Source organism: Calonectris borealis, chromosome Z (genome assembly GCF_964195595.1).
Source record: "Calonectris borealis chromosome Z, bCalBor7.hap1.2, whole genome shotgun sequence".
NCBI classification, from domain to species: Eukaryota; Metazoa; Chordata; class Aves; order Procellariiformes; family Procellariidae; genus Calonectris; species Calonectris borealis.
In genome coordinates, this window is record NC_134352.1 from 75,187,059 (window position 1) to 75,199,389 (window position 12,331).

At 42.1% G+C, this 12,331-nt stretch overlaps 1 protein-coding gene across 1 annotated transcript in view; it reads left to right on the top strand.

The window, feature by feature from the left end:
• Nucleotides 1-12,331, top strand: part of PDZD2 (PDZ domain containing 2) — a 142,112-nt gene that overhangs the window by 107,601 nt on the left and 22,180 nt on the right. The window contains exons 9-16 of the mRNA XM_075137360.1: nucleotides 414-528; nucleotides 2,263-2,336; nucleotides 2,499-2,724; nucleotides 3,772-3,889; nucleotides 6,096-6,228; nucleotides 9,096-9,177; nucleotides 10,142-10,245; nucleotides 11,012-11,180. Of these exons, the coding sequence (XP_074993461.1) occupies nucleotides 414-528; nucleotides 2,263-2,336; nucleotides 2,499-2,724; nucleotides 3,772-3,889; nucleotides 6,096-6,228; nucleotides 9,096-9,177; nucleotides 10,142-10,245; nucleotides 11,012-11,180 (1,021 nt within the window). The remainder of the gene's footprint in view (nucleotides 1-413; nucleotides 529-2,262; nucleotides 2,337-2,498; nucleotides 2,725-3,771; nucleotides 3,890-6,095; nucleotides 6,229-9,095; nucleotides 9,178-10,141; nucleotides 10,246-11,011; nucleotides 11,181-12,331) is intronic.

Here is a 12,331-nt window from a genome sequence, read left to right on the forward strand (position 1 = left end):
TTTCTTTTTCCTGAGGAAACGCAGGATCTGTGACAGCAGAGAAAACTACAGTTAATCCTGGATATAGACCTCAGGGGTGGGAATCTACTGTCTGTCAATTTAAGAGCAATGTGTTACAGTTTTTAGAATGGGAATAGGATAACATAAAGCCATTGGCGCAGTGTTTTTAAAAAAAAAAAATCTCAAAATGGCATTTTTGCCTTTTAGCTGCTACTTTTTGGGCTGATAAGTGTGTTGATATTAGAGGGAAAGTGAATGAGGAAATGCAAGCAGAGGTAAGATGGCAGTGCAATTCAATAGCAGCTGTTAGGTTTTCATCTTTCCTTTGTCTTGTACATTATCGGCAGTCTTTCTCACACAGGTGATAATAGAGTAAGGTGCCAGCTGCGTGTCTTCTCCTCCCTTTCCTGTAGGGTCTTGGATTCAGCATTGTGGGAGGTCAGGATTCTGCTCGCGGACGCATGGGGATTTTCGTGAAGACTATATTCCCAAATGGAGCAGCAGCTGCTGATGGAAGGCTTAAAGAAGGTATGGTAGAGAGAATCCAACTGCATATAAAGGACCACAGTGGGATATTATTTCAGTCCAGCAGAAGAATTCAAGTACAGCTTTATTTAGGCGCCTGGCCATCAGCAAGAGGCTGTGGAGGATGTAACACACCCTGTTTGTCTATCCTGGGGAAGATCATTCATAGCAGTTAACTTGATTATATTGCATATTGAGACAGGAAAACTACAGCATGATGTTGTTTTTTTTCCCCTTCCTCTTCAGTGAACTTTATTTGCCCAAGCCGTAAGCTGCAATTCTTCAGCTTGGAGAGGGACTGATAGCAGGACCTTTGGAGAGGGTCACTGATAGCAGTGAAACGTATCTATCCAACCAACATCTGGCTTAAAGGTGCTGGTCCAAGAAGGGGTTGTGCAGAGGGACATGCTTGGGAGAGGCTGTTTTGGGCCCTTGTGCTCTCTGAGCCTCTTGGTATGATTTTGACATGAATCAACAAGTAAGATCATAACCAGAAAAAGAAAAGAGGAAGGATGGGATTGGCAGTAAAATCACCCAGGTGGTTAGAGAAGCAGATATATCCTGATTTTACTACTGATTTTCCAGTCTTCATCTCTGAGCTGGACGTATAGATTGTTCTGTTTGTGTTTGCATCCTGGTTTGAGTGCTGCCACGTCAGACAGACAGACTCTTACGCACTGTTGAAAGTACAAAGTGACCATGAGTTTAAAGCGGTGGTTTACAACTCTTCTACAGGGGTTGGGTTACTTATGATCCGCAGAAAGCTGCTCCTGTGTTACTTCTCTCAAGCTGCTCCTGTGTTACTTCTCTCCTTCTCATATCAACATTCTCCTTGTTACATCTCATCACACTTGTTGTATTTGAGGCTGCTTTTGGTGCCAACTCTCACATTTACTGCCAAAGGGAAGTTCGCATCCCTGCAGCATAGGTTGTGCACTCGCCATGGGAAACCAATAAGTAACATAAACCCAGCAAGCCTTTGCAGGCTATTCAGAGCTCGCATACTCTTATTTTATTTTTTTTTTTCTAACTGAGGCAAGGAAAGGAGAGGAGGGGTGGACTTGGCTGATGGAGTCACCCTATCTAATTTTGCACAGATGCAAGTAAAACTGTAGAAAGTGGATCTGGATCCTGCTCACTTTGCCCCCTTTTAGTAAAATGAAGGTAGATCAATACAGCTGGGTGTAAGTAGTAAGACCCAGAAACAGGTAGAAATGTGACAGGATGTGTTCTTGGGGGTGAGAAGGGCATTTGCTGTCACAGCGTGTGGGCTACTCACTTCTCCGTCTGCAGGCATTTGGTAAGAGGACACGCTTGCCTTCTGCAGCAAGGCCAGTGTTCTCTGAACAGGCTTTGGAGTGATGTGCTGTAGTGTTTCACTTAGATTCTTGTTTCTCCTGTTGATACACACAAAAGAAAGGGAGTTTTGTAGTCCCTTTGGACTTCATGTTACGAGCATCTGTTTTCAGACAGTTAAAATCCATAGTGTTTTCAGCTTGTTTGTTAGTATGAGAATGCCAAGCTAAGGATCTCTGCAGAAGAACAGGCTTTACTCTGTTAATTCATCACTATTAACTTGTAAAGGCATTAGGGCAAGGGAAAAAAAACTGAGAATAGTAAAAGGCTTTTCACTGAGCAGTTAATTGGAATCCTTATAGTAGTGGGTCACCTTATGTACAGGAAGGGTTTTTACATGTCTGTATATTGCTGACTTCATTTTTTGTATCTAATTACCAGGGGATGAAATCCTGGAAGTTAATGGAGAGTCTCTACAAGGGCTGACCCATCAGGAGGCCATTCAGAGGTTTAAGGTAACATAGGTGGACAGGAGAGAGTCATGCTTCAATGCATTTGGTGCCGTTTAGCATCCTGGGCTTTATATTCTTTTGCTGCCACAAATTACTGTATGCAAGTTTACTGGCAAACGTTGGTGTACTGTGTCACCTTACTGGGGTTCTCTGATGTCTCTCCAGCAACTCAAGAAAGGAGTGGTGACCCTGACGGTGCGCACGCGGCTGCGCAGCCCGAGCCTCACGCCCTGCGCGACTCCCACCTTGCTAAGTCGCTCCAGCTCCCCCAGCTCCAGTGCCAGCGGTGGCACGCCGGTCCCCGGCCCCGACGAGGCGGACAGTTCCTCCTCCAGCCGCAAAGGGCCTGGCCCAAAAGACAGGATCGTCATGGATGTGACGCTCAATAAAGGTGAGGGTCCATTGAAATGGGCTTGGAGAACGAATCCCTGCTTCTTAGGGGAATTTTTGGGAATAGGCTAGAGGCTCTAATATCCAGGGCACCTACCCATGTCCATCTGATCTTAAACGACGGGACGGGGGAGAAAAACATCCTCTAATGCAAAAACCTCTAAAGAGTTCTCCCTTCCACACTTTGCTGCTCCAGAGTTAGGAGGCTCTTACGGGTAGCAGTTAGTGTCTGTCCTGCTGAAAGAAGGAGGCTGTGAGATGCCAGGCAAAATGTGATTCAGCCTCTTGGCAGCCCAAATGGCCATGCCTTTCTTGTAAAGGGCAGCTCTGGGGAAGACAAAGCCACACGAAGTGCTCAAAATTGCCCAGATGAGCTGTTTGGACTCCTACCTAAGGGTTGCTGTCATTATCAATAATTGCACAAGATAAACTTACAGCATGTGCTATGAGTGATGGAATGAATACACCTATTTTAAAGGCTTAAAATATGCTGATTTTAAAGGTTGGATTAAAAATTTGGAGAGAGAAGGTAAGATGTCCAGCAATTCCTACTTCAGGAATGCTGTTACCTGAAGGAAAGCCCAGGTGAAAGTGGACAGAGGTAATAATTGAACCAGAGATAATGCCTTTCTTCGTGCCTCTTTGCTGAGGGATGCCATGCAGATATTTAACAAAAGAGACCAGTACAGTTGGCAGCATCTTTTGTGCTCACGTTTTGTGCAACAATTTTAAATTACATCTTTATTGGATTGCTGCCGCTGCTCCTTTGTGCCTTGGACCCGATCAGACCTTGTGCGACATTTCCAGGCGGTTCCCACGGCACACAGAAAATTTGCTGGGAGTGATGGATCTCAGAAAACAGTGAGGATCAGATATTTCCAATCCTGATTTCCACTGTTGGTCTTGGCTTCCTGACTGACTGCACCTAAGGCCAGCCCTGAAACAATACATGAGTCTTGGTCTCAGATGGGATGTGGGAACACACACACTTGTGTGTCCTGTGCGATTACAGTCTGCTACTTTTCTTTGTACTTTTTGTTTTTCACAGAGCCAGGGGTTGGGCTCGGCATTGGTGCCTGTTGTCTCACGCTGGAAAACAGTTCTCCAGGGATATACATACACAGCCTGGCCCCAGGATCAGTGGCTAAAATGGATGGCAGATTAAGGTTAGTTAAAGCAGAAACATGCTGGAGTGGTGTTACGATAAAATCGATTGAGACTTTGTTTTCACCAATTGGTTTGTGTAGCAGGGAGGGGATTTATCCTCAAGAGAAAGAAAACATTTAAATAAAGACATTCCTAAGTGGTATTAAATACCCAGGAAACATTATTCTGTGTGCTGGAAGCAGCATAATCATTAAGGTTTGGTTTTTTTTTTTTAATTCCCTATGCAGAAAACTGAGCCTAATAGCACCCTTTGAGAAAGGGGAGCAGCAAGAAGTGCAGCCTCATGTCTTTTTATCAGAGCTGCAGCCAGAGACCCCAGATTGGGAGGAAATTTGCAGAGCTCTGCTAAAAGCTCAGTCACCTGAAACTCTTAAAAAGAGCTGGGGGAGATGTTCTTGCAGCTGACTGTGCCCATGGCTGCAGCAGCACTTTTCTGCCCTTACTGTCTGTCTGGCAGGATCGCTGCAGGCTGACCTGCCCATCTCATTTACTCTGCCGTGGAGTTTGCATGTCTTTAAGGAACGATAAGAGAGAGAAGCAATCATTCCTAGGGTTTCCTTATGCTTTATGTCGGAAAAAGTGACAGAAAGTTATTTGCTGTTCCCCTCCTGGAGGCTTCGTTTTCAAAAACCATTGGAGGAAATCTTCCACCTTTCTGTGTTCCTGCGTAAATGCTGGTGGGCACTGGGAGCATCGCTCAGGAGGGGAGGCTGCGCTGAAGACCCGCTGGGACTGCGCAATCCACACTGAACGTGTGGTGTGAGCACTGGTGCAGGGAGGCTGAGCAAATGCCTTGCTTTCACATGCATAGAGAGTGCCTTCTGTTTCCTTGCTCACCAGGGAAACTGTTATAGAGCAATTTGATTTTTTGGAATAAGGGAAGAAGATAATTTTATGGTGGCATCCCTGCCAAAACCCTTGAAAGTTCCTATCATATCGAAATGTCTATAGGAGACAGTATTTAATGCTAACTTGCTTTCTTATAAGCCTCTTTGGAAAAGACTGCAGTGCTCTTTGCGTCTGTATGCAACAGCTGTATCGTTTATTAGGTTTAAGTGATTGATTATATCCAGGCACGCTTCCCAGATTTCTAACTTGCTTCTCTGAGACATTGCTTCTGTTGTCCCATCAGCGGTTTATGGCTCTGTAAGCCAAAACTTAACAGGATGGTTTTGATTTTTGGAAAACTTCATTAACCAAATACTGGCTTTGCAATACCAGGAGAGGTTTGAATCCAGCTCCCCCAAATCCGAGCTCCCTCTCTCAATCAGGCGCCTGTGTAAGTGACTCCGTTTGTGTAGTTTCTAATAGCTGTTTAAATCTAAAAGATGGGCACAGCAGCGGCATGACTACACAACTGATAGGTCACCCTTTCCTTTCCTGAGCCTGTACCAAAAATACAGGTTACTGAAGGCTGCCACGTGCAAATTGCCTTTTTGCCTTTGGCATGTGGACTAACAGTGCAAACTCATTTCCATTGTCACAAGTAGCCCAATGTAAATCAGCGGTAGTAGATTGTTTGAGAATGTCTATTTAAAGCAAATGCTTTAGTAATTATGGAGAATGCTTTAATGATATCCCTAGTTGATGATCTTCTCTTTTGAATAGTTCCAGATGTCTGAGCACCATGTGCAAGAGTTAAGATTTTGGAAAAACAAAACTAAACAATCCATGCTTTCCTCTCAGAGGTTTTTGGTTTTTCTTTTTGTCTGTTAAAGGGGTTCTGTACATTAATTTGAAGCAAATACAGGCTTACCGCGCTCAATTTTTTCCTGGAGTCATTTCATAAACTCATATCTAAATCATGAATTTCTTATCAGTATTTGTGTTAAGTAATTTAATATGATGGGAAGGAACACACCATCTGAATCTAATTTTTCCTCTTCTGTGCTCAACAAGTATCTGAATGCAGAACTGGAATTGAAGTTTGCTTTCACCCTGGTCCAAATGCAGCCAATTTTCTCTGTTGATTTAATAGGGTTTGTAGCACTAACAGTAAGTGCAGAAGGGATCTCTGGACCTCCCTCCCGAAGTCAACAGGACTTAAAGCATTCACATCACTGGGAGCAAGAGCAAGGCTGGCTGCTTTGCAAGTCAGATCTTTTCCAGACACTTGTATCTTTGAAAAAGCTTGGCCATCAGTTGAAAGCACAAATTTTTTTGTAAAAGGCCGTTGTGATTAACTGGCTCTATGTCTCTCTGTAGTCGGGGTGACCAGATCCTGGAGGCAGATTCAGTCAGCCTGCGTCACGCGGCATTAAGTGAAGCCTACGCCATCCTGAGCGAATGTGGTCCAGGTCCAGTCAGCCTTATCATTAGTCGGCATCCTAACCCAAAGGTGAGGAGAGAATGTGTTAGTCTATCTGGGTTGTTTTTATCTGGCACTGTAATTTGAGTCTTGCTGTCGGGAAAGCAGCAAATGAAGAATATTGGATTTCTCTCTCTATGGCATGTGTTGTGCAAGAAGTCGGGATTGTAATGATGCCTTCCAGTTGTAGCAGTGCTGGACTGTCCCTGCTGCTTTTCACTTAGTCACCCACTGATCAAATGCAATTTTCCTGGAACTACTGGAGTGAAGTGTTCCTATCTTTCTCGGTACTTGGACCAAGTGGCAATGCAAATATGGCACAAGTCCTCTTCCTCCTTAAAGTTATTTCGCAGTTAGTTTGTCTTTGAGTAGAATATAATTTAGGGCCAGGAATATAAATATCAACAGGTTGAACTGATCAACTATAATAAAGTAGTAGGATTACTGGTTTTAAAAAAGTAAAATCTGTCCAAAGATCAAAGTTTTCCTTCAGGAATTAAAACGTGAGAATCTGGAACGTACTGCTACTGTGAAATCTCTGCAAGGCCAATTTGGAAATAAGGCTGTATTTACAAAGTGAGTATTTTTAAGCAATTTTCAAAAATCAGTGATAAAAGATAAAAACCTTTTAACCAAGGTGTAGGGAATAACAACTTCTTTTATTTCAGTATTTCAAAGAATTTCGTGACTGTACAAAACCTTCCTGTTTAAACAGGAATGAAGCTGTAAAAATATTTGCATTAGTGGGTCCAGAGAGCTCTGACTTTTGAACTTGTAACTACAAATGGAGGCCTTAATAAATCTATATCTAGGAGAACTCAGATTTCTTATTTTATAATTAATTGCATATTTTTTGCTAAATGGAATATACAAACAATAGACAAATAGGAGTCTACTGCCCAGAGTTTATTATCATTGCTGTGAGGCCTTGTGCTGCTACAAAGAAGGAGGCCATGGTTCTGTTAGTTAAAGGTAAGCATGGACAGGGTAAGAATTGGGCTTATAGCCTAAGATAACAGTGTTTCTAGGGAGTCTGTATGCTGTGCTGAACCAGCACGATGGTTCAATTTGATTGCATTATTAAGGCATATAGACTTTTTGGGGAGTCTGTAAGTAGCATGAAATAAAAAGTCCATGGAGTGGAGCCCGCTCTCTCTCCTCCATCCTTCATCTTGCTGTGGTGGTGGCTTGAAAGCTGATGAGTGACCTAACCAGGTATCTGCTGAGTAGATGAACTGAGTTAAGCTAATTGCTTGCTATTACTCAGTAACAGAGGGAAACTATCAAGTGGCTCCTATTACAGCTTTCCATAAGTGATATTTAAAATGACAACAAATCCTTTGCCAAGAAATGCTAAGACAAGCTGAAAGTTGAGCTGGAGAGACCCTAAAGCATTTCTTCTGCCCAAGCAGTATTGAATCCACAGTCCCTCATAGCTGGATCTCTGAAAGAGTGTCCATATGGGCACCCATATTTATTGTTATGTCACTGTCACCCTTTCTCTGACAGCACTGGGGGATCTACAGAAGTGTGTGTGGTATTTTATTTTATTTTATTAACTCTTAATAATACCCCAGCCTGCAGATTGTAGTTAGGAATTAGCTTGTCCCCCTCCAGTTTGATCTGCCTGAGGCGTGGAGGATGCTAAAAATCAAAATTGGCAGAGCTTGCAGAAGTGTGGATTTTTGGTTAGCTTTAAATAAACACTGCAGTCTGCCCAGCACCTAGTTTTAATCTTGGGACATCTTGTACGCAAAGGTTTGCATAAAGGTCCTGGAGCATGCTCTCAGGGCTTGGTCCATGTCCTGTAGGAACTCCCTGTGCCCCAGGAGCCCGGAGGCTTTTGGTTTGCTGTAAGGTCGTGCCACAGGCTGAAAACAGAGATGTATTTCTACAAAGGCTCATGTTGTTTTAGACATTTTTATACTTAATGTCTCATTTTATGACACAAAAGGTCCACAGTACATTTTGTTGCTGAATATGTTCACTTGGGTGTTTTCATGTACTTCCAAGAGAAATACCACAAAATTTTCTTTCTTCTTGTTATTCTGAGTGAATGTGGCATTTAAACTATGTTTAAACTGCTGAGTTTGCTTAGGAATCTTTCAAATCTTCATGATTCAGAAAGATTCAAGTTTCTAGTCTCTATTTATGCTAGATTTTAATTCATGTAAAGCAATGTGTATAGAAATCATTTTCGACAGAATTAACTTGCATTCTGTTTTTAAATATATATTCCTGCACACTACTTGTTCCTGTTACAAAATTATACAGAGTTTTCCAGTAATAAGAATTAAGTGCATGGCAGTAATTCAGGACAAAATTAGCAAATATGGTAAACCAGTATTTACTCTTAAACCAGAGAAACATTAATTACCAATTACTGATTTAAGTTTTCTTTTTAAAAACAAGCAGAAATGAAAATTAAAAAGACCTCTAATATCTCGGGAAGTCTGGTATTCTTCCGGTAGGTTAAGTGTCGAATATCTTCTGTTGCTGATGTATGCTTGTACAAAGCAGCCTTTGTCTATTTTAAAGTAATATTTTCTCGATAAATGAATGTACAGCACTTAATTGAGTTAAAATTGTGCTGTAATGACTTCATTTGATTTCTTTAAGTTTAATGCTGTTTTATTTGTTTGCGCAATATGGCACTTGGATGTGGTCTTCATTAAATCAGCAGGCTTCTGCCTCCTGGTTTCTGCAAGAGAGTGGCATGGAATGGAGGGAGTCTGAATCAGGGGACCAGGACTTAGGAGCTCTCAACTAGGTCTTCTTTACTGCAAAAAAGTAAAAATAGTACCATATCTGAAATCATGTATTTGTAGTGATAAGTGGTCAGACTTTCATCTTCATTTCATCTACCTAGTTGGATCTCTGTCTTCCACTTGACTTAGGTTTCTGAGCAGGAGATGGATGAAGCAATCGCACGTACTACCCACCGAGAGAGCAAGGACGCCAGCTCCTCTCATGTCACAGGTAGCAGTATGTTCTCTCCTAATATGCATCCTTTTCCAGATGCAGGAAGGTTTAAGGACATGCTCTTGGGTTCCTCAACATCAATATTTTGAGGGCCCTCAAAACAGCAGAACAGTTTGGGAGATGTAATCAGTCTGTTAACTGCAGAAATTTTAGCAAAAACATCCAGTTTGGATGGATCAACTCTATAGCTCATGTTACTTGCTTTGTTTCGCTGGGCTGCCATAATCTGAAAGTAGGGTTGCCAAGAGGTATCCTCTCTTCAGGATGAATGGGAAGGACTATGTCCCGGAAGGGAAAGGACAGGAGGAATTGACTCCATCTGTGTACATTTGTCCATGTAGATGGCAAAAAAAAAAAGGGGGGGGGGAAGTATTGATGTGTCCATTTGAAAAAGTCCAGATATTGCATACTGGACTATATGTTTTAACTGCATTTTAATCTTTGGTGTCATGTCAAAATGTGCGTTCTGGCATTTGTCCGATGTTTTTGAACTCCAGACTTAGCACTTCCTCAAATCTTACAGATAAAAGCAAACTCTTGACAATGGCAGAGTGACTAGTAAGGTGATTTTTAGACAGAAATGTTAGATTTGTAATTATCCTCTTTGTATCTGTGTCAGCTAAGACATTTGAAGTAGACCTTGCCAGTGGCTGCTAATTTGTCTTTCGAGGTTGCACCTAGTCAGGAGCATGCTCCAGTGGGTGAGAAGGACGATCTCCTGCTCATCTCTTGTTCATAGCTCTGTCCTGGGCCTGGCTGGCATAATGTGTCTCTATGATAATGTTTTGCCTGATCTGAGGGAGAGCTTGTGAAATGTTAAATAAATCTCACTTCAGGAAAGCAATTCAGATAGTAAGTGGGATTAAATGCAGCCCCCAGCTCAGAAGGTGCATGAGGAGCTTGTTTGGATCTATGGACCACAACTTTAATTTTTGGCATCTAACTAAGCTGTGTTTAACAGGAGCTGTACAAAAAAGTCCGTCTCCTAGTGTGAAGGCCAAACAAGGAGAGACCTCATCTCCCCTCAGCTGGACTATGAAACGCTTCCTGGAGCCAGCAAGCCGGGTAAAAGGATTAGATGCAATAAAAACAGCGTCTGCTTCAAATTCAGCTTTTACTGAAGCTCTTACTTGATAAAGGAGTTCAAAACCAAACCTCTATGCTCCTTCCCTGTCACATGGGCTCCATAAAAGGATTTGTTTCTTATGTCACACGTTTAAATCATGACAGCAGCAAGCTCCTGTTCGTCTGTGCGGCTGTAGCCTTTGGGAGCCGTGTAGAGAGAACGGCAGAGAAAGCAGTGGGCTCACACCTCCTGCTACCTCGAAGGCACCCCTGCTCTGTAGAACACAGAGACAAAGTTAGCAAGAGAGACCTGAGCCTTTGGGCAGAAGGCTGAGCGCTTGGTCTCTCTGTCTAGCCATTGCAGTGGAAAAGTCTCTGGTTTTCCTGGGAGAGCCAAAGAATCCATACAAACTGTGTCCAGAAGTACAAACCCTTCCCTTCTCTCAGTGCAGAAGGTGTATAAAGGGAATTACACAAGTGAATGGTTTCATCCCTTGTTTCTGCATTGAACCACCTCTGCAAAGTAGTGGGATTTGGAATCCTTTTTTATTTATTATACTGGCTAAAAATGTATTGATGTGCAGCATTTCAGCCATCCAAGTTTGACAGTTTGGCTCTCAATATACTGACAAGTCCTTTATTTTAAAAATTGGCTTTAAACTTCCTTTATTGACAAGGGCGATGGGAGTGGAGTTTGTGGTGCTTGCATGCAGACAGGGGCTTTAAACATTGATGACGGCCAGTCACCAGGCTCACTTCTTTTCAGCAGGGATCTGTCAGCTCCGAGGCAGAGCTTTCCCAGTACTTCTCGCACGACGGTACGAGCCAGCTCCCGTTTTCTGATGCTGTAACCGGCTCCTGTGACGAAGAGCAGCTCCGTCAGAAGAACAGAAACAGCTTGTTGGATGATGGCTCTCTTCTTCCTGGCAACCTGAGTAAGCGACGGAAATGTGTCTGGTCATTTGGCTAATGGGGGGAGAGTCACTGAGCACTGGTTTGCTTTACAGGAGAGCTATGGTGATTCCTGTGCTGGTAAGAAGTGCCTGGCAGCATAGTGCAAGCCAGTGCTGATCATATGAAATTCTGGAAAATGAAAGGGATTTACAACAATGCACATAAAATGCCTGTTTCCATGGTATTTTGTCCAAATTGCTGCTCTGATTATGTGAAAATGACTTTATTTGATTGGTTTGGCCGAAACTAGATTGACAGCACGGCAGGTTTTTTTTCAAATGACTGATGATCACCTGATTGATTACATTTAAACGACAGTGTTCATAGCTATCTCAAATAGACAATTTAAAAATGTCACATATAGCAGTGTAAAAACAAGCAAATGTTCAATTTGACATCGGATATTTTGCATATGTGTCTTTCTCCCCATAGTAATTGACTGAAGGAATCTTATATTTCCTTACTGACATGCACCTGATTTCAAATTCAAAGGATATTACATTTGTTCTCCCTTTCCTGTGCTTCTCAAGTACGGTCTTTGTCTACAGCTTATTTTTCTCTGGAAATTCATTATTTAATGCTTAAAAGCATTTTTACATTTCAAAAACCCCACAAAACAAAGTAAACCAAAAAAACTTTTTACAAAATAAGATGCAGTTCTTTCTAAGAAGGATATGGAAAGGATTCTTGGGTTTATTAGTCTTTAATTTGAAACTGATTGTCATGTGCTTGTGTCTTTGTTCAGGAAAGCATTTTTCACTCTTTGTAAGTTGATGCAGGCAGTCCTGAGCATAGATTTAAGCAAAATGTGAAAGAAATTCTATTGTTTAAAGTAAAATACACATGTGAATTTGCATCCCTTTCTTCTTTGGGTCATAGTCATAATTTAGAAATAAACTGAAAATAGAACCAGATGTGCCATGAACTGATTTCAGGAATTACCCATAAATTGTGGAGCTATCTGCCATCCCTCTTGCTGTTTACTGTAGTTAGAGGGAGGACATGAAAAACCTGCTTTTTGCTTTGTGGGGAGAAGTTAAGCTTCCCCTGCAAACAGAGCCACATGTACTCTGCTGGAGGCAGATGCATGGTATTACAAATCATCTGTAAATGCAATTAAAGTATAACTTTT